Source organism: Parasteatoda tepidariorum, chromosome 1, assembly GCF_982258835.1.
Source record: "Parasteatoda tepidariorum strain Cologne lab strain chromosome 1, Ptep-v5.0, whole genome shotgun sequence".
Classification (NCBI taxonomy): Eukaryota; Metazoa; Arthropoda; class Arachnida; order Araneae; family Theridiidae; genus Parasteatoda; species Parasteatoda tepidariorum.
In genome coordinates, this window is record NC_141755.1 from 5134497 (window position 1) to 5159911 (window position 25415).

The following is a 25415-nucleotide window of genomic DNA, read 5'->3' on the forward strand; positions in this document are numbered from 1 at the left end:
AAGCGATCAGTTATAAATTATTAACATATGATATGCTTCAAAGTTAACGAAATTTCAAGATGCTTTGTTTGTATTCGTGAAATTAAATGCATATCTTTTTGTAGCTTATGGTAAGTTTGTTTGTATTTTTCAGTGCATGAATTCTTTATGTATAAAGAATAAATGCAGAAAAAATTATCACATTTTTAATCTTTAATTACTTTTGAAATAAATGAAAAAAGAAGGTAATAAATTTTAAATATCTGTTTTATAAGCATTCCAAATAATTTTAGTTTTGTAGAATTGCTCATTAAATTTTTATGTATGAATGAACAACTATGAGCATCCAGTATTTACAATATGCATTCACATTTCATTAATAAATAATTATATTTCAATATATAATTAAATCTTTTTTTGTGATTAACAAAATTATCTGACAGATATAAGATTCACACTTAAAAGACACTTTTAGACTTTAAAAAAATTAAGTCTACAAAATTCTTCCAGTTAAAAATATTTCACTCTATTCTATCTGGATATGACCCTTAAATAAAGAAACATAATATTATTTATTCCAACACTAATTATGTTCTGGAATCTTTAAATTTCTAGCTTTTCAGTATGTTTTAAAAGTTTTTAGTGAGTTGTAGATTTTTTAAATACTCTTGAATAAATTTTCATAACTTTTCTTATTCTTAATTTGTTTCTTTTTGTAATTTCAAGTGCTTCAATGAAAAAAAAGAAAGAAAACCCTTTATATGTAAGGAAAATATGATGAAAGAAATTGTGAAATTGTATTTAACATTAAAAGTAGTTTTTGAAGGGATTAAATTGATACAGTTATTTATATCCATCTCATTGATCATTAGGCATCGATATTTCACGATCAATGAATGCTGGACTTGTTACGGGTATGTAAGCAAATCCACTTAATTTTCGTAACATTTTGTGAGTTTGTAAAGGGAATTTATGTACTGCCTATGTTTGTTTTTTTTTTCATTGTAACATTGACTTACATTGCTTTAGTTTAAATGTTCTTGCATGGTAATTTTTTATGCTGTGCTTTAGTATGAGAGGAACAACATATCAATACAACAAAGTTTAAGAAATTTTTTTATTTTCAATTGGGTTAAAAGAAGATTAGTTTTCTTAAAAAATCGCAGTAAAATAATATTCTTTAACATAAATTATTTTATGTACTTTAGAAATTGGAAAATAATATTCTGCATTTTAAAACTATAAGTTATAAGTAAGAAAGTAAAATATTTGTCATTTCACGCAATTACATCATTTTGTAAGAGCTCTGCAATAGCTCTATGTAATACTGCCTTGATGGGATTTTGATATTTACTTGTGATATTAAGTAATGACATACATATTGTAAAAATTATTGATTTTTTTTTCAACTTTTCTCCAATTTTAATTATTTGTTTTATTTTTGTATAGGTCATTCTTTAGCTGAAAATATTTTAAAACTTTACTCAGCCTCAATACAACAAAATAATCCAGTTACAAGCTCTGTGCAGGCAACTGAAACTCTAATTCCATACACCTCATCAAGTAATAGCAATAAAGATTCATCTGTGGAAAAGGTAAATTGTAATTCTATAGAAGAAAACTGTGTCTCTGCAAGTGGAACTTTACCATCAAAAGAGAGTCTGCCTGGTGTCAATATAAGTGTCATAACATCTGAACCATCACCTTCTATTTTATTACATGACTCTGGGGCTTCTTTCACTGTGGAAAATAAACCCATTATTGCTAAATTAGATGTTAAAAAAGAAGCTTGTTCTGAATCAGTGCAAGTGGTTAGTACCTCTAACAGTCCAATAGTCACTTCATTACTTTCCCCTGTGAAATATTTACCTCAAGAAGTAAGTAGTCAAAAATTTAAACTTATTTTCAAAGGTGGCCAAAGAGCGGCATTACAAGGTAATAATTCTTCGAGCCTAGTTGTTCCTCTAAATTCTTCTAAAACTGTTCCCATAAAACTCGTGACTTTACCTGGTGGTGCCTCGGCACTCTCGGTTCGATCGACGTCTAATCCAAATATTGTAGAAATTATTGGACCAAAAACATCAGTCTCTCAAAATTCGCAGTCTATAGGAAACCCTCATCCATCTTCTCCCGTAAGATTAGTTGTATCAAAAGTTTCTCCTGGACTATCCTGTTCAAGTCAGAGTGGTGCACCTAACATGAGAAACAGAGTGGTTGTGAAATCCGTAGTTATGGCTGGGGCCTCACCATCTTTAAAACTTGTGTCATCTAGTGCTGTTTCCACAACAACATCTGTGTTAACCTCTTCACCAGCCGTAACTACCTCATCTGTAACACCGATTGTTTCTTCTCCTTCAACATCAGTATCCTGCCACTTGTCTAGAAATCTCCCAGATGAATTTAAACTTGGTACTAATATTGAAAATTCAATACAATTAATTTCCAGCAGTAGCATGTTAAGTCAGGCTAGCTCCGAACCTTGCAGTGTACAAAGTTCTAAACATTCATCCTCCAGCACAAAAAGTGGAATCAAACCATCTAGTACTTTTACAACAACTTGTTCTTCAATTGTTGATAGTACAACTAAAGATTCATTATCAAGCAATTCACAAAATATTGTTTTAGTATCAAAATCCTTGCAAAGGCATACTGATGTTGTGGATTCAACAACACTAAACAAGAAAGAAATTCCTGACACAACTTCTTCTGTACCTCTGGCTGCAGATGAAAAATTGATACCACCATCAGATTCTTCTACTAAAGTTCCTTCTCCTATTAATTCTGAGCCGTCAGAAACTAAATCAAATCCCGGAAAACAATGTGATAATGAAAATTCAAAAAAGTCAGCTGCTGACACTACTTCTGACGCAATTGCGAATAGTACAGTTATTGAGTCAACGACTGTTCATCCTAACAAAGTAGACAAAAACACCAAATCAGAAGAATCCTTATGTACTGTTGAAAGTGATCCAAGTTTAATTACCTCAGCTGTTTCAGAAGCTTGCGTAAAAAGTGAACAAATGTCTGATAGTGCCATTACAACTAGTTTAACTAACATATCCAATACTGTAGAGCTTTCTGATCCAGCTGAAGGCAATTCTGCAACTGATCCACCTGTGTGTTCAGGAGACTCTAAAAATCAGTCTAGCTCTGAACTTGACGAGTCAACACAAAATTCCTTACAAAAAAATGTTTGTTGCTTAGATATAGAAAACTCTTGTATTATTGAAAATGAAGTGACAATAGCTAGTACTGTTGAAAATGATTTATTTATAACCGAATGTGTGGAATCTAATCAGAAACAAGAACTCGACAGTAGCATCGTACAGTCATCAGATGATAAATCTGTACAAAATGACTTACGCAAAAGTGATGAAATTTTTGTGCACGATAGAAACTCTCCGATCGTAAACTGTGGTTTCGAAATGCAAAAAATCCGTCCACTGGGTAATGAAAGTGTAATTGTTGTTGATAGTACTGATACAGACAGTACAAGTGTGATCACTGAAGATTCTGAACTTGAGATATCTCTAGTCTATTCTAAACCTCTTAAAAGAAAGTGCTCTGAAAATGCTGCTGAATTAATAAAAGCTTGCATGGGGGTTGAAGATGCCCCTAAAAAAGCAGTATTAAAACCAAAAACCTCAGAGGAAGTGGTTGATAAGTTGGAAATTGAAGAAACAGTTCGAATGAGTTTAAGGGTTCGTAAAGAAGACACTCCTCTCATAAAAAAAGCCAAAGGTAGGTTAATTTCTTTATCATTTGTTAGAAAAGTTATAAGTATTTGTGCATTATATTTTTTTGGTTCTTTATTATTTTTTTTTTAATTAAAAAAAGCCATTTTTCTTTAGTGTAGGTATAGTACAGAAAAAAGAAAGACCAAATACTTTAACAACTTCTGATATAATTTGATGTATTAATTTTTATAGTTCAAGGGTTTGACCTAAAATATTCTAATTAATTCATGCAAAATGATATTTTGAAGTAATAAATTCTTGCAACAGCTTGTTTTGAACCAAGGAGTCATAGGCACCACAATTTGACAACCAATGTCATGAGTGTAGCAATGTGGTGGGCGTGATATGCAAACTGAAACTAGGTGGATTTCAAGCTGATCGTCTGATCCCCAGCCCTTTACAGCACAGTGCTTTTAAACATTGTGGCTCACATATGACATTAGTTACAAAAATTTCATAAAAAATGATCTTTATGAGAACAAATATACCTTTTTTCACCAGGTATTTAAATTCCAGACCTCAGAATATAGGTGGTAGATGCAATCTAGAAAATTAAGTCCTAATTGTTAAGTCAAATGAGTGGTTGTAGTTTTAGACTCCTAAATTTTAATGTCACTTTTTTTTATATATAACCTCTTATATCCAAAACTATTCCTAAAAATTAAAGAAAAAAATCATCTAATTATAAATCTTGTTTATTCACAACTTGATTACATACAGAATAACATTCTTTAAGATTATTTTCTACTAAAGTTATTAATGGTTGGTAAAAAATTTTGAACTGTAAAATATGCAAATTTTTACATAATTTTAAACTATGTATTTCTAAATGACAAAATCTGAATGAAATTGACTCAATAATTTCTGAGCAATAAAATTTTAAGAAAGTTGTGTTTTTAAATTATTATTTCTCAAGAACAGTGTGTCATATTCTGTTTAAATATTGAATGATGTTACTTAAAATTACATGGTGTAAAAGAATGTAAAAATTTAGGTATCATACTATTTCTGAATTTTCTAGTCATTATTGGATTAAGTATTAAAAAATAATCATTAATTATAAAATTTTTCTTCTTTGAATTAACAAAGTTTTAGTTTTATGTATATTAGATAAGTTTTTTGATTTGCAAAAGTCGTTACATTAAAAACAATTAAATTAACTATTCAAGTAACGTATTTATAATCCCCTGCATAAATTATATTTATAAACCTCTGCATAAATTTAATAAGAATTTTGAAATTAAACACCTTGCATAGTTAAGATGATATGAGAGTATGTGAAAATCCTATCAATAGACCAAAAATTCCAGTGCTCCATTTTTTATTTTGTGCTCTGTGCAGCAATGCCAATTTGAAAATCTTAGTTTTTGTTAGAATTTCAAAAGTATTTTGATAATTGTATCAAGGTTTTGTTGTTAGTAAAGCACACAAATCCAACTGAAAAGGAGTTTTATTCTTTGAGAAATTGATTTTCTTTTAAGTTTTATTAAAAATCTAAGAAGACTTAGCATGAATTTTCTAAAATAGTACATTAAATTTATTCCCAACAATTTATCTTCGTTATGAAAATTTGTGAAAAAAATACTTCAAAATGTGTATAAAAATAAATAAAAGATATTGAGATAATCCAATTAAAAGATTAATTTTAAGTGACGAAATTAATAGCACTTCATACCTTAAAACAAAACCAAGATGTTCAGCCTTTTTATGCTTTCAAATATTCCCTTATAATGATTTATTATTTGCTCTTTTTAACCAATATATATTAATACTAAATGAGACTAGTTAAAGTGGACCAATAAAAATAAATAATTAAAATACATAATTTAAGGATTGGCCAAAGTAAGTGTATCTAAGAGTTAATTTTTACACCGATTTAGCAATACTTAGCTGAAAAAAGAATGCATGCATTTTTATCTATTTAATGTTCAAGTTTTTGTGCTAGAATTTGCTTTGTGAAAAAAGTGCATGTTGATATGCACTTTATCAACAGTTGTTTGTTAAATGTCTTAGTAGAAAAGAGCTTTCAATGTTCCCTCGCTATTTTTTTTTTTCTATAATAACTTTTTTACCTTAATATTAATTAATACTTTTATCATAAGTTAGAAATATTGTTGATACTTGTTTTAGTCAGTACTAATTTACCATTATTGATGATTACAAATCAATTTTTTAAAATTATCAATGAATTTTTTAAAACTGGATAACCTGAGTGTTTTTTAACATACATAATAACCTTTCCACACATTCTACATTTCTTTATAAAAAAGAATCCTGCATAGTTTAAAAATCTCTTCTTTCACTCTATGCTATTAATTTATATTTGTGTAAACAGTTCTTTTAGATAATTCATTTGTTTGAATAATCCTTTTCCACACTCTTACAAACACATGATTAATTTTTACAACATTGGCACATTGCCCTTTTTCTCTTGCATAATTTCTGTGTTGAATCGTATGAATGATTACTCTACTGAATTTTACCATCCATTTTCTTATGTCTGACCATTATTGGAGAGTAGAAAATGTAAGAAAAAAATAAAATACTTTGTTTTACATTAACTTGGCAGCGTCAAGGAATGTGACAGTGTTCCCAAGAAAACCAGTTCTAGACTCCTAGGTTGTTTTTGTTGAGTTTTTTTTTTTTAAATTTAATAATTAAATGCATGTGATGAAGTTCTAAATGAAAGTCATAAAATACAATAATTTTGTTAATGAAACATTTCTTTGGAGTTTTTTTGTGTTAAATGTATTTAATTTACATATTTCTTCAAAAGCAAACAATGGCTAAAAATAAAGCAAGCAATAAAGCAAACACATATAAAGCTGAAACAATTTTATTTGACAATTTTAACTTCGGTTATGAATGCTGTTGAATAGCCGCACTACACATGGCAGTTTCTGTGACAACAGCCATGATCAAGATTGTATGCATTTATCAGTGCTGCCAAATTAAAGTGGAATGAAGTGTAATATGAATAATCTAAGTGGACTTTCTAGGCCATGAAAATTGCACTTGGTATGTAACAGTTCGCTCTAAAAACCATAGGTGTTTGTGTTTTTTTCTTCTTATTATTATTGTCATTGTATGGGGAAATGTTTCATTTATTAGGTTTCTTTTCGTTATGGTTATATAAAGTTATTTCGTTTCAAAACTTATAACTTTTTTTTATCTCTTAGTTGTTAGTATTTTTTTTTTTCCTTTGTGAAAAAATCTTTTTTTTTTTTTCTGCAATGATATATCGAACATGACTATTAATTTGTATAGACTTTGCAAGTTTTCTTAAATTAAATTATCATTTAGAAAATGCATTTACTTTAAACAATTTCTCTTAAACTTTTTGGATGTGCGAAACTTTTCTCTGACTTATTGAATTAAATTTTGAAAAAAAAAGGAAATATTTATTATTTAACTAAACAAATATTTGTATTGCTCTATTATAGAGCTTTCATCTGAAGTATATTTTAATTAATGTTATTATATCTAATAAACATCATTTGTTATGCTACTCATTCAATTAATAATTGTTTTGGCAATAATGTATAACTGATATATTTATGAAATTAATAGGAGCTGTAAACTCTGATTGCTCTACTGATGAAGACATAACATTAAGTGAATTGGTAACCAAGAAAAGAGAACAGCCTACTAGAGGTAGAGCCAATAACAGAGATAGTCCCATTCCAATCGAACCTAACAATCGTAGGCCTACCAGACGAAGATCTGGTTCAAATGAATCACGTCACAGTGAAGACATGAAAACCCGAACAACTCCCCGTGAAAGTAAAAGAGAGAGCGTCAAAAAAGAAGAACCAACACCCAAAAAATTACCAGAAAGAACAAAAAGGGGGACTTTTAAAGGTGTGTTGATTTTAATACATTTTCAGAATATTAAAATAATATACAAAGTATCCAAAAAATTTGGATGATGTAAAATGTCTCAACTAAGCATCAGATCAAAAATTTAAAAAATAGTGTCAAATATTCTCAAAAGATGTTTCAGTGAATTCACTTTACTCTCGCCCTCTGAGTTTCAAAATCTTAACTAGAAACTCTTCTTATTGCAGATTTGGATTTTCATGAAAAATTCATCCTAATTTGTATAGCTGGTTTACTAAAAATAGGGTACAAATAGTTAAAATAGGAGATATCTTGAATCGAAAAATAAAGTTCTCGAAATGAAAATGCACAGGTTTGATTATTTTGAAGAATGAATCTAATAACTTCAAACTGGATCCATCGACCTTTCCCCACTTTAGTAGGGTAGGAAGCAACTTCAAAATCTCAAATAGTAACTCTGATTTTTTATTGCAAATTTGGATTTTCTATGGGAAATCACATTGATTTGATTTTTAAATTATGAATTTTAGGTTTCAAAATCTACCAAATTGTATTTTGTATCTACAGTTCTATATTTAGCGCCATATATACCGGAGTAGACTTTTCAACCCCCCAATATTTTACAGAAAGCAGGAGGTTAACTTATGCACCGGTAAATAAGTCTGATTTGCGAGTGAAATACGAATGCATTATAAACAATATGATAGTTATGAATAATTCTGTATCAACTTAACTAATTACGTTTAATATTTTATATACAGTAGGGAACCGATTATCCGGAATGATCGGGACCATCGCTATTCCGGATAACTGATTTTTCCGGTTTTCTGAATCGCTACAAAAAGCCGTTTTTTTATTGTTAAACCCAACTAAAAATAGAAAAATATTTAGAAATAATCTTAAAAAGAAGAAAAAACGATGAAGTAATACACTAATGATTATTTCTAAAATGATGGTAAGGTAAACATCTTTCAAAAAAGAAAGAAAAATCCTAAAATCTTATAAAAAAATTTTTTTAAATAGCGGGAAAATTTATCGAATTTCGTTCCGGTTTTTTGGTTTTCCGGTTTTCTGATTTCCGGATAACGGGTTCTGTACTGTACAATTAATTTTGCTTTTTTTCTCATATTTTCTTTACATATGAAGGTTTTTTTAGAAACAATACTTACTACACTCAAGAAGAAAATTAATAATAGGGATTTTTCTATTTCATTTTTTTTAAATTGTCCATGACCCACTAGAGAGAGGTTAGTAAAGTTTGGTATCATTTCATCTTTTCAAAGTGTTTGACATCCATATTTTTAGGTAACTGATCTCATGTATACGTCTTGAAATGTTTGACCATTTTTATACTTTTGGGACAATCTGGATAGTCATTTTGTTTGTATGTTGTAAACATTTTCTGAAAGTTAAATTTTTAATTTTTCAACTCTTAATGTTTTTATTTCTTATGTCAACATGCTTGAAATCGCGCACATTTCAATTAATAGTTATGCCTGATGTTTAGATGTAGGTAGTTTAAGACTTATAGATTTTCATTTCATTAATATCTTTTTATTTTTTCATCATCTTTAATTTTTGAAAAAATAACATTTAAGCATTTTTAATTTTTTATGTTATATTTGTTGGCTTTTTAATTGTGTCGGTGCTCACAGTTTCCTTCTCTTGTTTTATTGTCTTATAGTATGTTTTAATTAATCAGATTCAGGCAGATCTCCTATTCCGATAAGAAATAAATACTTTCTAATATTTAATATTTTCCTACTTCCTAATTGTATTAGGATACTCCGATATCTACTATTACTTTATTAGATAAGTTAAATGCTTTTAATTTAAGAATGATATACATCACTACAAATGATTTTTTTTTTTACCTAAATGAGATGTTATAATATTAATTCTTAAGTTCTTATGAGCAATATTTCAGTTCCCGCATTGTCTTCCAATGTAAAATTGTAATTACACTTTCCTTCTATGTGTTCATATTTTGTGGAAAAACTTTAAGAAAATGTTGGCATGATGTTTAATATATATTTTTTTATTTGTTTTATTCTTGTGAATAATTGTTTTAGTGTAGTTTTATTACTATTTATTCTGCATGTTTTATTTTTATTTTACTGATTTTTCCCTAAACTCATGAAAATACAGCATAATCTTTTTCTACCCTTTCATAGCATGCATAAATCTTAATATTTGTAATTTTGTCTTGACATTTGTGTGTTTTTTTTTTACTGGGGAGCATGTTTTAGTTTTGTTTTAATGATTTGTGTCCATAACTTATAAAAATGCAGCCTGTCATACTAATACAAAATATACAACATACAACAATACTCTAACATGCAAAAGTCTTAATATTTGTAATTTTCTCTCGAAATTCATGTATTTTCTTTTACAGGCGAGCATGTTTTAGTTTTGTTTTAACGATTTTTACATGGAACTTCCTTATAAAAAATACAACATTAACTTTTTGAGCCCATGCAAATCCCTCTTGCATTCATTCCCCAAAGGACTAGCCTTTTTTTAAATTTTATTTTTTTGCTTTTTTTTTTGTTTTATTATTTTTTAGATTAACATGAATCTTTGTTAAAACCTTTATTTTTGAAACTATACGGTAAAAGTTTTGATAATCCATTCTCATTACACCTAGTTATGTTTCTGTTATGTTATTGTACACTTTTTCACTTTTACACAATCATAACATGGTTTTTATAGAGAACTTATGCTTGAAGAATCAGCAGGGTGGGCTTCTGAGTTTTGGATAGTAGTTATGGCGTTTTCCCTCTGTAAACTCAACCTCATACCTTGGGGGTTGCTCAAACCTCGAGTGATGAAGAGATAAGATTAATTTAATTTTTTAAACACATCCAATTTTATTTCAAACTTATATATTTTTATTCTTAAGATCTAAAATATATTTCTAGAGATATCTTTATTTTAAACAATTTGCAACCTATAAACATTTTTAAATTGCCACACCATCCCTGAATCAAAATACAAAATTCTGTAGATCAAATTAGGGTACTTTTTTTCTGGACAATCCTAATCTGTAATAAAAAAGACTAATTTTTAAGATGGCCTCCCTACGCAAGCAAGGAGTGAGGTTAGGAAGTTGAGTTTATTATAAAATTCCAAAAGGGAAATATATTTCCCTTATTTAATTTCTGATTTTTAATCTGAAGCATATTTTTTTAAGATATTATACCATTCCCTTACTTTTTTGTATATGACCTGTAAAACAATAACTATAACTAATTATAAATAAGTGAGCAAAAGTGACTAGAAAACATTTTTTTTTTAAATAAAAAAACCATTTAAAAAAAAAAAAAGGAATTACATATTTATTAAAAGTAAGCACTGAAAAAATGCACAATTGAGTCAGTTATTTACTTTATTTTATTTATCTTCTAATTTTTGCCTTACAGTCCAGGATCAAGTTCTAAGTTCAAAAGTTGGTGTACAGAGAAGTGGTAGAATCAGAGACCAGGAGTCTAAAGCAAATTTGTTAAATAACAACAAAGAAGAAAGTAATTTTATCTCAGCTAAAAGAAAAACTCGTGGTACTGCTGGTGAGTATCATTTGCACTGATATTCTTTTGCATAATTTATATTGCAAAACTTTATAAGAATCATTAGTATTTACTTTTCTTTTATAAATATGCAAATGGTTCAAAAATGTTCAATTGTTTTATGTATCAATTATTTTCTTTTAAATCTAAAAAGTGTATATTACGACTATGCATTAAAACTTTTATGAATCTTTAACCTATTTTAACTTCTTCACATCTGTTCTGCAACTCCCTAGAATATGCTTAATTTTTCGTAATAAATATTTTTGCTGCATGCGGTTTTTTGCTTATGAATCTAACTGATGGTGAAAATAGCTTCATTTCTAGTGAAAGATTTTATTCAGCTTATAAATTTTTCAGAAGTATAAGCAAATAAAAAGTTTATGTTAAAAAATTTTACAATGCTGTTTATATTTCTACATAATACTCAGCAAAGTTATTTGGATATTTTACATCAATAATTCGTGTCATACAATTTTTAAAAAAATTACTTTTAGTGATATAATTTTAATTCATATTTATTGCTCCAAAAACTGCATCTATTTTCAACACACCCTGATGTAATGATGTACCTAATTCTTATGTAATTATTAATGTAACCATCAACAGATGATAATGTTACTTTAATTTGCTCACAGATATTTGTAGTGTTTCACACCCAAAATTGGGTTAATTTTAGTTCATTCTGCAGGCTCAGAAAAATCTAGAATAAACCAAAAAATTAAAGGAATTATTTTATTATTTAAGTAAAACACAGGGGAAAAAAACTTGCTTCAAACCCTGAAAAGTGATTCATTTTGATTTACTGTGACAATTAGTAGTTAATGAGATTCAAATTTAATACATCTAACATCTGTGACTATTATTTCTAGCAAAAATTCCGCTAAATATATTTAAATTTATTATTATCAGTATGAAGCATTCATTAACATCATCTTCTTTTCCAATTTGATAAATTATTACCATATTTGCTATTTGTTTTTTAATCCCGAGTAAGGTGTGGGCTATATGAATGACTAATGTGATTCTATTAAATAAACTATTACATTGTTGAATTTTATGTTTTTCCAGTTCATTTGCAAAATATTCATTTAATTTATATTTTATTTACCACCGCAATATAAAGATATACAAGTGTTTATCTTTGCCTAGTAAAGTTCTGTTAATCAAAAAGAAAATTTTGTTTTTTCATTGATAAAAAAGAACAACATACTTCTAATAGAAAATTTCTGCATGTAGCAAAAGTTGAGCCGGGCATTTTCTTGGAAATTTAGGAGACTTAAAGAAACTTTATTTCTGTTTTGGGGTGATGCCCCTATTTGCTTCTACTTGTCAATCCTAATAATTAAAATCGTGGTACTTTCAAACTTTTCAATGTTACAACACAGTCTTACAATATTTGTCTGCAGTATATTCAGGATTCAGAAAGAGCCAGTTTTCTTACCCTCTTGAAAAAAAAAATTTTAAATTTAGTTCAGGTTTATTTTCTCAATCTATTGGAATAAAATTTAAATTAAATTTACACAGCTTACTTACCTATGCTTCTATGTTGACGGCAGAAAGAAAAATGAATTTAGAAGTAAATCTATGTAATGTTTTATATATGCTATTTAAATTCTGCTATTAATTTAAATCAAAGTAAAAAGTTTCAACAGTATTTATTATAGGACATTAGTAGTTGAAAAATCTCTGTGTTTCCGAGGCACAATACTTTATTATCGCCCATTTAATTTATTTTGAATAAGATGTCTGATAAATTTTATACTACTAATGATTGGTGTTGAAATCCAATCATTAATTTGACGTAACTTTCAAAAATCATTTTATTGTAGTTATCTTAGATGTTTAATAAGTACCTTAATATGTTTAATAAATAAAAATACCTTACCTAATAAAGAAAAAAAAAACATCACTTTCTTATAATTAGAGAAAGACTGTAATTTTGTGCTTGGAAAGAATAAAAATATCTATTATATAAAATTTCCAATCATAAATATAAGATCAATGTTGTTTTCTATTACTCTCTAAAGAAATCTTAGTTACTACTGAAGTTAGAGTTTTCGACATCCCGGGCTGACTGTGGAAAAGGAAACACGGTATATATTACGCTAAAGTGTTTTAAAACGTCCAAAACCTATATATCTGGAAATATTTCAAAACACTCATTATTTAACTCACAATGCACTTATACCATTCTTGCAATTAACTTTAAATATTAATAATTACCAACTGAAGAAACATTTTATACTATTAAGATTATATTAATACATTATAAAATATATAATTATATAGATATATTGCTTAAGCTCAAATAATACTTATGAAACTTGTACTTTTAAAATCTATAGTAATTTCACAAAGTCAGTTTTTTTTTTCTTAAATAGGTTTCAATGACAAGATCCCTAATTAAAAATTACATTTTCATTCACTAGTTTTGGTCTGACAGAAAGTATAAAACCAAGTATTTAAATTGTCCTTCATTAATTATATTTTTAAGACATGGGCCCATATTTTAAAATAGCTTTAATAAGGTCATAATTTTGTATTCAAGTCTATTGCTATTTTCTCATTCTTTTAATATTGCTTAAATGAAACTTGTACAAAATTTGCCCAAGGACAGTTGATCGAAGGGTTGAATTGTCATTCAAGAGTTGAATTTTCAAAGATCTACAGTTACCTTTTTTATTTTAAATTTACTTTGCCATTACTTCTCTTTGCTATATTTAGGAAGATTTGTATCTGACTGACCAGAATGTAATTGCTTTGCATCTAAATGAGTGGCGGAATATAGCGGAATCCGTGATTTAGCGGTCAAACAACGAGTATTTGATAAATTAAATAAAAGGGTCACACCTTTTGTTATATCTACCCCACTTCACCTATAAATTTTTTTAAGTATAGTGTCATTGATTGCTCATATAAACTAAGCATTGTACAAACTTAACCACTTAATTTAAAAACTAGACATTTTAGAAAAGAAAAGAAAAATTAGTACAAATATTGGTATAACTTGTGAATATTGTCACAAATATTGTGAATTAACTCCTTGATTTCTAACAGAACTAATATACTCCATTTACATTTTAAAAATTACTATCAAAGTTGAGGATTTTTTAAAATTTGATTTGAAAATTTATTTTATTTGAAAAAAAAAAGGCTATTGAAACAAAGTGTAACCAATCCCTATGAAAGAAGAGAAATAATCTATTAACCGTATTGGAAGAAAAAAGTCCATACAATAAATTTTTCTTATTTATGATTGAGTTTCTCTTCTCAGATAAAAAACATAGTCTAAATTTAAGAAGAAGAGAATTATTGTTTAAAAAAAATATTGCTTGAAGAAAAAAAAATTTATTGAAGAAAATTTTTTTATATTAAATGATTAAAATATCTATAACTTTTTCTAGGCTAATTCATTATTCTTGAGCATAAATTCTGTTAAAACTTACCAGTGTTTTACTTTTAATGAAACGATCATTGTACTTGACAGAATTAGATTCTAGAAAATGTATCTTGTTTATGTTTTCTGTTTCTAACGTTAGAATAAATGAGTTATTACGTTGAACATACTTCAGCTCTCAATTTCATATTTTTATTTAATTATGTATATGGAAAAATATTCTGAGGCTGTTATGTAATACTACTCTTACATTTATAATTCTTTACAATTTTGGAAAATAAAAAGGTATGAATCTTCAATAAAACTTGTTTATAAGCACTTATTAATCTTTAAAGTTGATTTAAATATTGGTTATTGCACAATTTTTATATTTATTATATCATGATTACTGTGTGATTAGTATCATAAATCACATAAACCTGGGTGGCTACAGAGCAAAGTAATCATGGAAAACAGGGAATTTTATCAATCTGGAAAAATCTGAGATGGGAGAGGGAAATTAACTGAAATATCTAAAAACTCTGGGAAAATTATGAAATTAATGTTTGGGGTACCCTATTTTTTTTCTGATCACTCGGTCTTGTTATAACTTTTTTTAAAAAAAGATTATATATTTTCAATTCTGATTGCACGCATAAGTGTTTTGTAATATATTTTAGGATGAAGAATAAGGCATAGTTAAAAATTTAATAAAATGAATGCCTCCTGTTACAAAATTAGAGTAATTGAGTAAAATCAGTCTTCAGAATTTTTTTCTAGATTTATTAGAGTGTTAGTGACCACTCTGATAAATATAAAATGCAATGTTGTGATTCAAAAATTACATAAATATGAATTATAGTATGTGATTTATATATCATGAGGGCAAACCTTACGTGAATTCATGCCATAATATTAATATAAACAGTAAATATATCTTTGAAATTTTTAATTATATTTTTTTCCCGCTCAGTGGCAGACAATATGTGATGCATGTAGATCAAGAGATCTATACTCCTTTTTATTCCTGGGGATACTGGGATGAAAAAGATTGACAAAAAATCTTTTTTTTTTTTTTTTTTTTTTTTTTTTTTTTTTTTTTTTTAATTGACCAATATTGTTTTTTGACATTTATATAAGAAGCACATTTTTTTGTTAATATTATTTTTATTAATGAAGATATGCTTAATTAGTACACTTATTACTTTGAAATATTAATTATTAAAAAAGTATTTAATTTGAATAATTTATATCATATTGATAAATAGTAGAAAATTAAGAATTATCAATTATGAGTATTATAAGTTTTTATTAGCACTTAAGTCTTATATTTTAATAATAATTTCACACAAAAATCATTATTTATATCTGCTGCATGACGAGGGAGGCAATTACCAATACCTCCCCCCTTTTAGATCTGCTACTGAATAAGGGATTAGTGTACTGATTCACTTTGTGGTACTGACCATCTGATTCAAGTCATTTTACCCATTGTTTAATTTTTATGCTATGTGACGTTGTACTTAATAAAATATCGCTGAACATTTGATGATTTTTATTTTCTGGCACACCATTTGTTTTGTGAGAGTTGAGTAATCAGGGTTTTACTGTATTTTAAGAGTCATTTTTTGAATGAGATGGTTGGTATAAATGTATTTTATTTCTTTCAGATTCCCAAGAATTATTAGTACAAGTGAAAAGAAGACGTTTTTCTAAAGATGGTCACAGATAACCCAGAGCTGTATTGTAAATAGTCAGATTGTAATCTACATTTCTCCTCTTGTATATATAGCATCACTGTAAATACCAAAGTTTGACATTCACATGTATGTGCATTCATGTATAGAGAATATAAAGAGAGTGGTGGAAATTTAACATTGTGCAATTGTTTGAATTTTTTTTTTTTTTTTAATTGCATTTGTCAGCATAAAGAAGAAACTTAAGTTATTGTTATTTTATTGTCTCCTACAGAAGTTTTATAAACCATTTTAGTGAAACCAGCTTTTAGCTTGCTTCAAATTTTTGTATAGTTTTAAGACTTAAATAAACCATTGTATTTTTGGACCACTATAAAAATTCGAATTTTCACTGGGTTTTTTTTAATGACACATGCTTTATTTATTAGATGTATATATAAAATTCAAACTTGTTATTTATATATTTTATTTTCTGTAGAAATCTATGAACTAAAAATAAAAACCCATTAATTTTGAAGATATACTTTCTTTTTATATTTTTTAAGTTCGTAACAATCCACTCTTTTTTAATTTTTTATGTTGTTGAAAAATTTTTTGTGCAGTTGTCTAAAGATCTACTAATATACAAAATCGCAAATTTTCTCTAAATTGCAACAGTGTATTTATTTTTACACACTTAGGAAAAAAATTGTCCTGTAACAGAAAATTAAGATGAATGTCTGAGATATTTTTATGAGCAACAAATTATATTAAATTAACTGAACTTATAAAATTAACATAACCATTATTTTCTAAATCAGAAGTGTAAGTCATTAAAGTTGTGAACTTACTGGAAGCTTAATATATCTCCTTTATGGTTGTTTACAAATTGTTATTATAAATCAAAAGATTGTTTTATTTTTTTACTTCTATATTTAGTAGAAACAATAGTCAAAGTGTTGTCCAAAAGTTGCGCAACCATTGTTGATTTGCTTCCTATTAAAGTTCATAAAAAAAGTAAAAAACAGCTCAATTCAGAAATTACTTCATCATAATGTGCTAAAAGATACCAGCTTTTAATACACGCAACAGATTTGATTTCTTAATAATATAGAAGATAATTGTAATGTTGATGTAGTGCTAAAAAAATAATTGTGAAAAGGTCTAGTTCAACACTAACTTGACTTTTTTTATTTTCATTATTTAAAAAGAAAATAAACTACAGTAACAAAAATACAATTTATATCACTAATATCATAATGTATTTTATTTGGAAAGTATCTCTTTGCTTATTGGTTTAGATTTTAAATATTCTCGTTTGTTTTACTTAGCCTATTTTTATTTGTATGTGCAAAATGCATTTTAAACTGAAATTTTTTTAAAATTATAAATCAACTGCTTCATGTTAAATCAAAAGAAACATACTTTTGATAATTTTTTTTGTTTCTTTACATTTCGAGAAGAAAAAAAAACTTAATCTTTTTAAGCTTCTTTTGTGATAAGTCTCTAATTTCTCAATAAAATGCTGTCAATAACGAAGCAATATATGAGGAACTCTCATTCCATACCGTCACTTGCGATTCATATTTGTATCTCTCTACAGCCAACTTATCTTTGGGAATGTTGGCGTGACTCACTGCACACACGGTCGTTTTTACTGGTTCTGATTTTGTAGAATAAAATGTTTTTCATCCAAAATTAAAACGTCGCACACCACATGACGACATTCTAAAATTTTGCTCTTTTTAACTTAAGATTGTTTTTATGTGTTGACAAGGCAATGAATTTGTTGTCTTTTGCATGGTTTCATTTGTAAACCTTCTTTTAGTATTCTGTTCTGTTCCTCTGACTCCACCTCTATAATGAATTAGATAACCACCAGTGCTTCCGATTCTTTTTGGAGTTTGGAAAATTAATTTTTGGATCCTTTTTGCTCTCTTGAAAATTTCACAGGATCTCAACTTCTGCGTATGAAGATTTTGATTAGATTTGATGTTTTCGTGCGGCATCCATTTCGACTGTATGAATTTAAGCGACATGTTCACAAGGAAGTTCATCTTTTAAATTGAACTTGAGAAATTTTTTCATGTAAGCAAAACTGGTGAGTATAAAGCAATATAAAAATTCGAGACACCTATTCTGTCACATTGTGTAAAGTGTCTTATGCTTAGTTTTATAATAATTAGCGTATAATCCAAAGTATTATATGGACATTTTTCAAAATACATGAAAAAATATTAAATTCCATGTAAAAAAAATTGTGTAAAATTAAAATTTAAAATGCACTACTTGTTATGTAAAACACGTATAATTTCATTAACTCCAGTTTTAAATCCCAATGTCAGGAAAAAAATGCTCAGCTTCCTAAGTATAAAGCACTATTTTACAGAATGATATTCGTAGGAATTGTTGGGAGGGGGTTGACTGAAAATGGCATTTTTAACTCGATCATTACCGCCATTCATTAGAAATCACATGAAACCAGTCGCCATGTTAGTCAGAGATGAATGAGAAACGGTGTAGGCTAATTTACAATTCCAAGTATGTCCAAGTTTTGAAAAATTCGACTCAACTGCATTGGCACAACGACCCTTTGTGGGCCTTCCTTAGAAGCTTCTCCCAATCACTCGGACATTGATCTCCAGCTCTTCACTTTCAGGCTGGCAAGGTGCTCATCTACACAGTCTTTCCATCTCTTTTTGGTGGCTCTTGGTCTTTAGTTGGAGGTATTGAAAACCCCTCAATGTTGTTCTCATTCTTATTAGGTGTCCTTGTTCATCTCATTCTATTTAGTTTTATGAATTCGATATTATCCTTACTTTTAAACAATTCTATCAATTTTAAAATTAAATCTTTTTCTTTGAATATTATTAGTATCCAGAACATCACGAAAGATGGTTCTCAAAACCTTCCTTTCAAAGTTCTTCCTGCTCTTTTTTTTTTTTTTAAATCTAGATCTACGTCTTTGAGGCGTAAATCAAGAAAGCTCCTATCAATACCTTATACAGCAAGATTTTTATCCTTTTATTATATGAGATTTCAATGGTGATCTTAAACCGAAGACAGTTCTTACCAGATGCAACGTAACAAAGTCTGTTATACAGGGATGAGATTCTTCCTCGGATTCGCGGATTTCCGCTTTTTTCAGATTTTTCCATTTTTCCCGCTAATTTCCGCAGAAATTTTTTTTTGCACAAGTTAAAATATTTTATGAGGAATTTAATTTTCCGCGGAGGGAAATTATTAAAGTCCTTTTTTCTCCCTCTGAAGTTTCTCTAAAAATCATTTCCTAGGGATAAAACTGGTTGACCTTTATATAGGGATGAGATTTTTTTTGTCTCTCGAATTTCAGCCTTTTTATCAAAAACTCCGATTCTCTAAAAGTTCGGTTTTTTCTAATAAATATCCCGTTTTTTTTTAAAATTCAGTCATTGAAGTAAAATAATTATATTTATTTACGATTTTCAAAGATAAACAGAAAATTCAATCTGCGCCCTAGCTGCTAACCCTTCCGCATTTTTACTTATTTTAGCTATTTTCTCCGATTTCACGCACAGAAAATAAGATTTTCCGCATTTTTTATCCGTCGGCTGCATAGCTCGTATATTCGTAATTCAGACGTCGCTGCTTCTTGTATTCTGGCGTGAAAACAAACAAAAAAAGAGGAAAAAAATGGAGGTGGATTTGCGGTGAAAATATTTATTTGCTCATTCAATTAATCTTGTAAATTTTTATTTATTATGTCTAAACAAAAACAATACAAACAAGCCTTTTAGAAATCACAAGTTCAGACTCTGCAAATATCTTGATTTTTATTCACGCGTTTTTAATATCAATAATCGATTTTCGTATTTACCTTATTTAAAAGTTGTACATTGCTATTCTTATTTACGCAATTTCAATATGGTATATTATTATTCTTATTTACGACATTTAAAAATCCAATATCGTGTTTTGTATTTATGCATATTTAAATTCGCGATTTTATTATCAAATCTCGATTTTCGTATTTACCTGATTTAAAAGTTGAACGTTGCGATTCTTATTCAGGCGATTTAAATATTGTACATTGCGATTCTTACTTACGAGATTTAAAAAATCCATATCGCGATTTGTATTTACGAGCTTTTAAAGCCCTATGTAGCAATTCGTATTCACGCGAGCTTAAAATCCAATATCGTAATTCGTTTTTGTGGTTGTAATATCGCGCGATTTAAAAATTATGCATCGTGATCAAAAAATTAAAAAATCATGATTTTCATGATTAAAAATCATTTTTTAAATTCGATGTAGAGTTTCATATTTACGTGATTTAAAAGTCTCATATCGGGATTTATGTTCACATGGTTTACAAGTTTAAAAATCGCACTTTTTTGTCACATTTTTCCTCTTTTTTACTTTCTGACTACTCTCATCCCTGGTTATAGTCTATAAAGAATAATAATTGATACTCTAAAACGTTAGTATGTTTGGAAGAGGGAACATTTTTAGTTCATATTTCACAAAGAGGGTGCAACACTAAATCGATAATTTATTGTTTCACATAATGTTTTTTTTTGTGGTACTAAAGATTTAACTTATTATTCATGTAGCCAGGGACCGACTTACAGATTTGGGGGCCCCGGGCACAGATGAATTTGGGGGCCCCAGTTAAAGAGCCGATAAATTTTAGTTAACATGCAAGGTCTTAAACTTAATATTGAAAAACTATTTTTCAGACCATAAAAATTGCAAGTAACATGAAACCTTATTTAGAAGTAAGATATTCAGAATTTAATTTAGTGAAATTGTTAAAAAAAAATACAAAAATTTAATAAATATATCTAGAGGTTTTGGCTAGAATGTTAAAAATTATGAAGGAAACAAGATATTTGTACCGAAATCTGATAAAAGTAATTGAAGTCTGATAAAAGTAATCATCAACATTCGAAAATTTTTAAGATACCATAAACAACAATGATTAACTAATGCAACAAGCTTCAGAGAAATTACTAACAGAAGCTTATAGCTTAGTCTTGTAAAAAGATTGGCCTTGCACTAGAGCATTAAAAGTTGTTATAGTACTGTAATAAATAATGTCAATAGCAAATTATTTTGCTCTAGTGTGAGTGCGGAGTAAATAGTAATGATATAATGGAATAATGAAATAATGCAAGTACCCCATTCATGAAATTTGATAGTTGTCCCTGTTCTAAACATTCTTTCAAAGGGATCTTCTACACAAGGTTTTGTATCGGCCATGTAATGTAAAAGATCATTTATTGGGAAAGGGGGCCCCTCAAATGTTGGGGGCCCCGGGCACGTGCCCCGAATGCCCTCCTGTAAATCAGTCCCTGCATGTAGCTTATTGATTGGCAGAAAAGAGAATACTTATATCCTCATATCCTAAAAATACAAGTTTCACTCTTCAAATTTTGAAAAATTGTTTACTTAACTCCCCTTTTAATCGTTATGCTTGAAGTCATATTTTAAAACAAACTAGCAAATTACTTTCCACAACGAGAAAGAAATATAGCTCCATTTTGAAATATCAAACACCATTTTACAAAAAAAATATTCTTATAATCTCTATATATTATTATTATCTATTTACGTATTATTGTTATAGGTTTCGCAGTGTAAATTTGTATAATTAATTTCTAAACTGCTCCTTATAGCGTTAAGCCATATTTTCATAAACTCTAGAATTGAATGGCTATTAATATTCCACTTTTAAATATAAAACACTATTTAACAAAATAACATTTGTTGAATCTATTTATATCTAAAAAAATGATTTTTTCGCAGCGAATTTATTAAATTAATTTCTTAACAGCACCTTGTACCATTAAACGCTGAGTTCATATTTTTATAAACCTTGAGAATTAAATGATAATGTTAGAATTTATTGTTTCACTTTTAAATATAAAGCACTGTTTTATAAAATGACATTTGTTAAATCGAGTTATTTAAAAATAAATTTTTTGCTCAGCGAATTTGTAAAATTAATTTCTTAACAGCGCCATGTAACGTTATTTTATAACTGTCGTTGAACAGCCTATGAAATTTTGGGTTTACGACCACTAATGTTCAACTCCGTAGCCTTGTTTTTTTTTAAACCCAATCCAGTAGACAAGGGAGCTTTTGGTTCAAGTATAGGGGGCAATTTACTTTCGTGGAGGACTTTTGATGGAACTAACCCGCATTTGCAATACATGGAAAAGGAAACCTCCCACGGTTAGCCTAATGGCTAGGGGACTCTATCCCATGATACGTCTACCTCTGAGGATATTTTACGTCAGCACTGTGATGGGTACGAGCCAACGCTGGGATTCGAAAAAGTGATTTCTTAACCAGCGCCTTGTCATTAAACGCTAAGTCATATTTCAATAAACGAATTCGAGAATCGAATGACAATACTAGAATTTATTATTGTTCTACTTTTAAATATAAAGCCCTTTTTTACAAAATGACATTCATTGAATCTATTTTTGAAAAAGTAATTTTTTGCGGAGAAAATTTGTAAAATTATTTTCTTACAGCGCCATGTAATGTTAAACACAAAGTGATATTTTCATCAACAAACTCAAGGATGGAATGACTATCCTAGAATTTATTATTGTTTTTCTTTTAAACAGAAAGCCCTATATTACAAAATGACATTTATTGAATATATTTACATTCGAAAAATTAATTTTTTTGCTGAGCAAATTTATAAAATTAATTTAACAAATTGTAAAAGTAATATAAGAATAACTGGATGATTCTCCGGAAACTCAAATCACATATTTTTAAAAACTAAAAAGTGCTAAAAAATTTATACTTTTGAAAATACATATTCCTTTTAAGACACTTAACAAGAGAAAAACAAAACGAATTCACTTAAACGAAGCTGGCTGAAGTCATAGGAGTGGCATTTTCGCATGCTAGGAATGGGATTTCATAAGGTCTGCTACTAAGTTCTCAAGGTAGATTTGTGCTTAAGAAAATTTTTATTTTAGAGTTATCGCATTATTACACATAATATGTAATATATTTAAAAAAGTGTTTTAGGAGAACCGAAAAGTAATGTCGCTTCGGCTCATTAAATATTCGTTAGTCTTAAAAACCAATTCATTTTTTTTTTTTTGGATCAGGCATTGAAAGGTTGTTGCTAACGAAGGTGAATGTATTCTCGATTAAAAATATAATCTTGATAAGAAATATCAAGAGCACCGAAACGATATTACTTTTCGGTCCCCCTAATAAAATAGTTGTATAAGAGAATGAAAGCAAAAACTGTTCACGCCTCAGTTTAGAATTTCAAAGCTATACGAACAACAGGTGAATTAGATCTTCAAAGCACTCAAACAATCCTACAGAATGATAGAAATAAATAGTGTTGCAGATGCTAGATTAAAATATTCTTCATTTTTTTCCTAAAATAACAGAAATTATTACCTGGGCCAGAAGAGCAGAGGTGATTGTGCCCCGGAAAAACTACGGATTTCTGGATTTTTCGCTAACTATGATCCGTACGTTTCCGGAAATACAAGGTCCAAAAATTTCAAGAAATGATTGATCTCACTTTTGAATAAAAATTCTTCCTACATTTTATTAAAATGTTAGAACTAGAATTTATACTTGGCATCTCTTTCATTTGTAAATATTTTTTCTGGTAGAATAATAAATGTGATTAGAGATAAAAGTAAACTTATAAGTATTAATATTAATAATAAACTTATAAGTATAATTAATTTAAAATATGCTACATATAATTTACTTAGAATTTCATGATTTGAAAATATCAATGATGTAAATTAATAAACGCATTAATTTTTGAAATGCATCAATATAGATTTTACTCAAGAAATTTTCAGGATTTTTGAGTTGGGCTCACAATTACCCCTGGAAGAGTGACATGAAAAAGTTGGGACAATCTTTCAAATGTTACACAATGGCGAATTAAAAGGATTAAAAATTTATTCATCGTATCCCGTGGCTATAGCCATAAACTTCTAGGGGAAGTAGATCTCATCATAAGGATTAAGAATAACCATGACCGGAAATGTTATTGTAAGCTGTTAAGGGCGCTTTTCTATTATGAACATCAGGTATTTTTATTTATCTAAATCATCTTAATTTTTCTTTTTTTTTAGTTATTATCAAAAACTGCCTTCAAATATGTTCATAGGTTGAATTATTATTATTTGTCTTAAGTTTTTTTTAATAAATCATGAAGCTTTCAGAAAAATCAGGAGTTCGAGTCTATCGCTTCAAGTCTCAAGAAAACAAAAGAATATCAATTGAGTTCGTTATTTAAGGGTACGCGGTTCCTTTTTGGAATTTTTTATAATAAATTATTTTAACATTTTTTAAATTATCGCAAAATTAATTACCTTCTAATAAAAATGAATTATTTTTAATTTTAATTGGCTGTGCTATTAGTTTGGACTCACTTTTGAAAGTCCGATACTGAAGAATTTTAATCCGAGCCTGAGAGACATAGGATTACCTAGAGCCCCAGACATACCATAACCACCGAGATCCGTATTTTTCGGTGGCTGTGGACAGAGTCTGATATTTTCTTCTGTATAAGGATTACTAATCTTTAAAAATATATATTAGCAAATTAAAATGATATAATTATAAAATAATCGCCTGCATATGATCTATACATAATAATAAAAGCGGCTGTGTGTGTGTCTGTCTGTAATCACAATATATCACCCCAGAAGCCTCGCCCAGGCACGAAACTCGGCACATAATTGTATTTTGACATAATGAAGAAGTATTTTTTTTCTTTTTTAAAAATTTGGATTAGTTATTTAGTTATCAGTCATTTTGTAAGTCTATGCTTTTCGTCTGCTTTTTCGTCTTCAAAGAGCCATATTCAAAAAACTATTAAAAATGCATATACTTTTCCCCACTCTTATAAATGTATGCTAATGCGAATCTCACAATTTAAATATTAATTTTCGACAACTTAAACCAATAATATACGAAGGAATTAATAATTTAATTGTAAAGTTCGCATTAGTTTACATTTATTAAAGTGGAGAAAAGTTTAACTTTTGTATTAAAAATGTGGCAACATATTCGATACGTAAATAGAACGCTTCGCTTTGATATATTTGTCGCTGTTCATAATTGTTATAATAAGTTTTTCTTCTTCTTTTCACGCTCTATTTTTTTTTTCTTAAGCGAAGACGATAATTTTTGTAGCGATATTGTAGTACTTTGTACAACTAAAAATTCTTTTCACAACACTTTAAAAATA

General features: G+C 28.2%; 1 protein-coding gene across 4 annotated transcripts in view; it reads left to right on the plus strand.

Moving 5' to 3' along the window:
- LOC107452001 (uncharacterized) overlaps positions 1 to 16376 on the plus strand; it is a 49012-nt gene extending 32636 nt beyond the window's left edge. For all 4 annotated transcript variants that reach the window (XM_016068265.5, XM_016068266.4, XM_071180221.2 and 1 more), the window contains 4 exons: positions 1429 to 3720; positions 7287 to 7577; positions 10979 to 11122; positions 16172 to 16376. In XM_016068265.5, coding sequence (XP_015923751.3) covers positions 1429 to 3720; positions 7287 to 7577; positions 10979 to 11122; positions 16172 to 16233 — 2789 coding nt within the window. In that variant the 3' untranslated portion in view covers positions 16234 to 16376. The remainder of the gene's footprint in view (positions 1 to 1428; positions 3721 to 7286; positions 7578 to 10978; positions 11123 to 16171) is intronic.
- The last annotated feature ends 9039 nt before the right edge of the window (positions 16377 to 25415 follow it).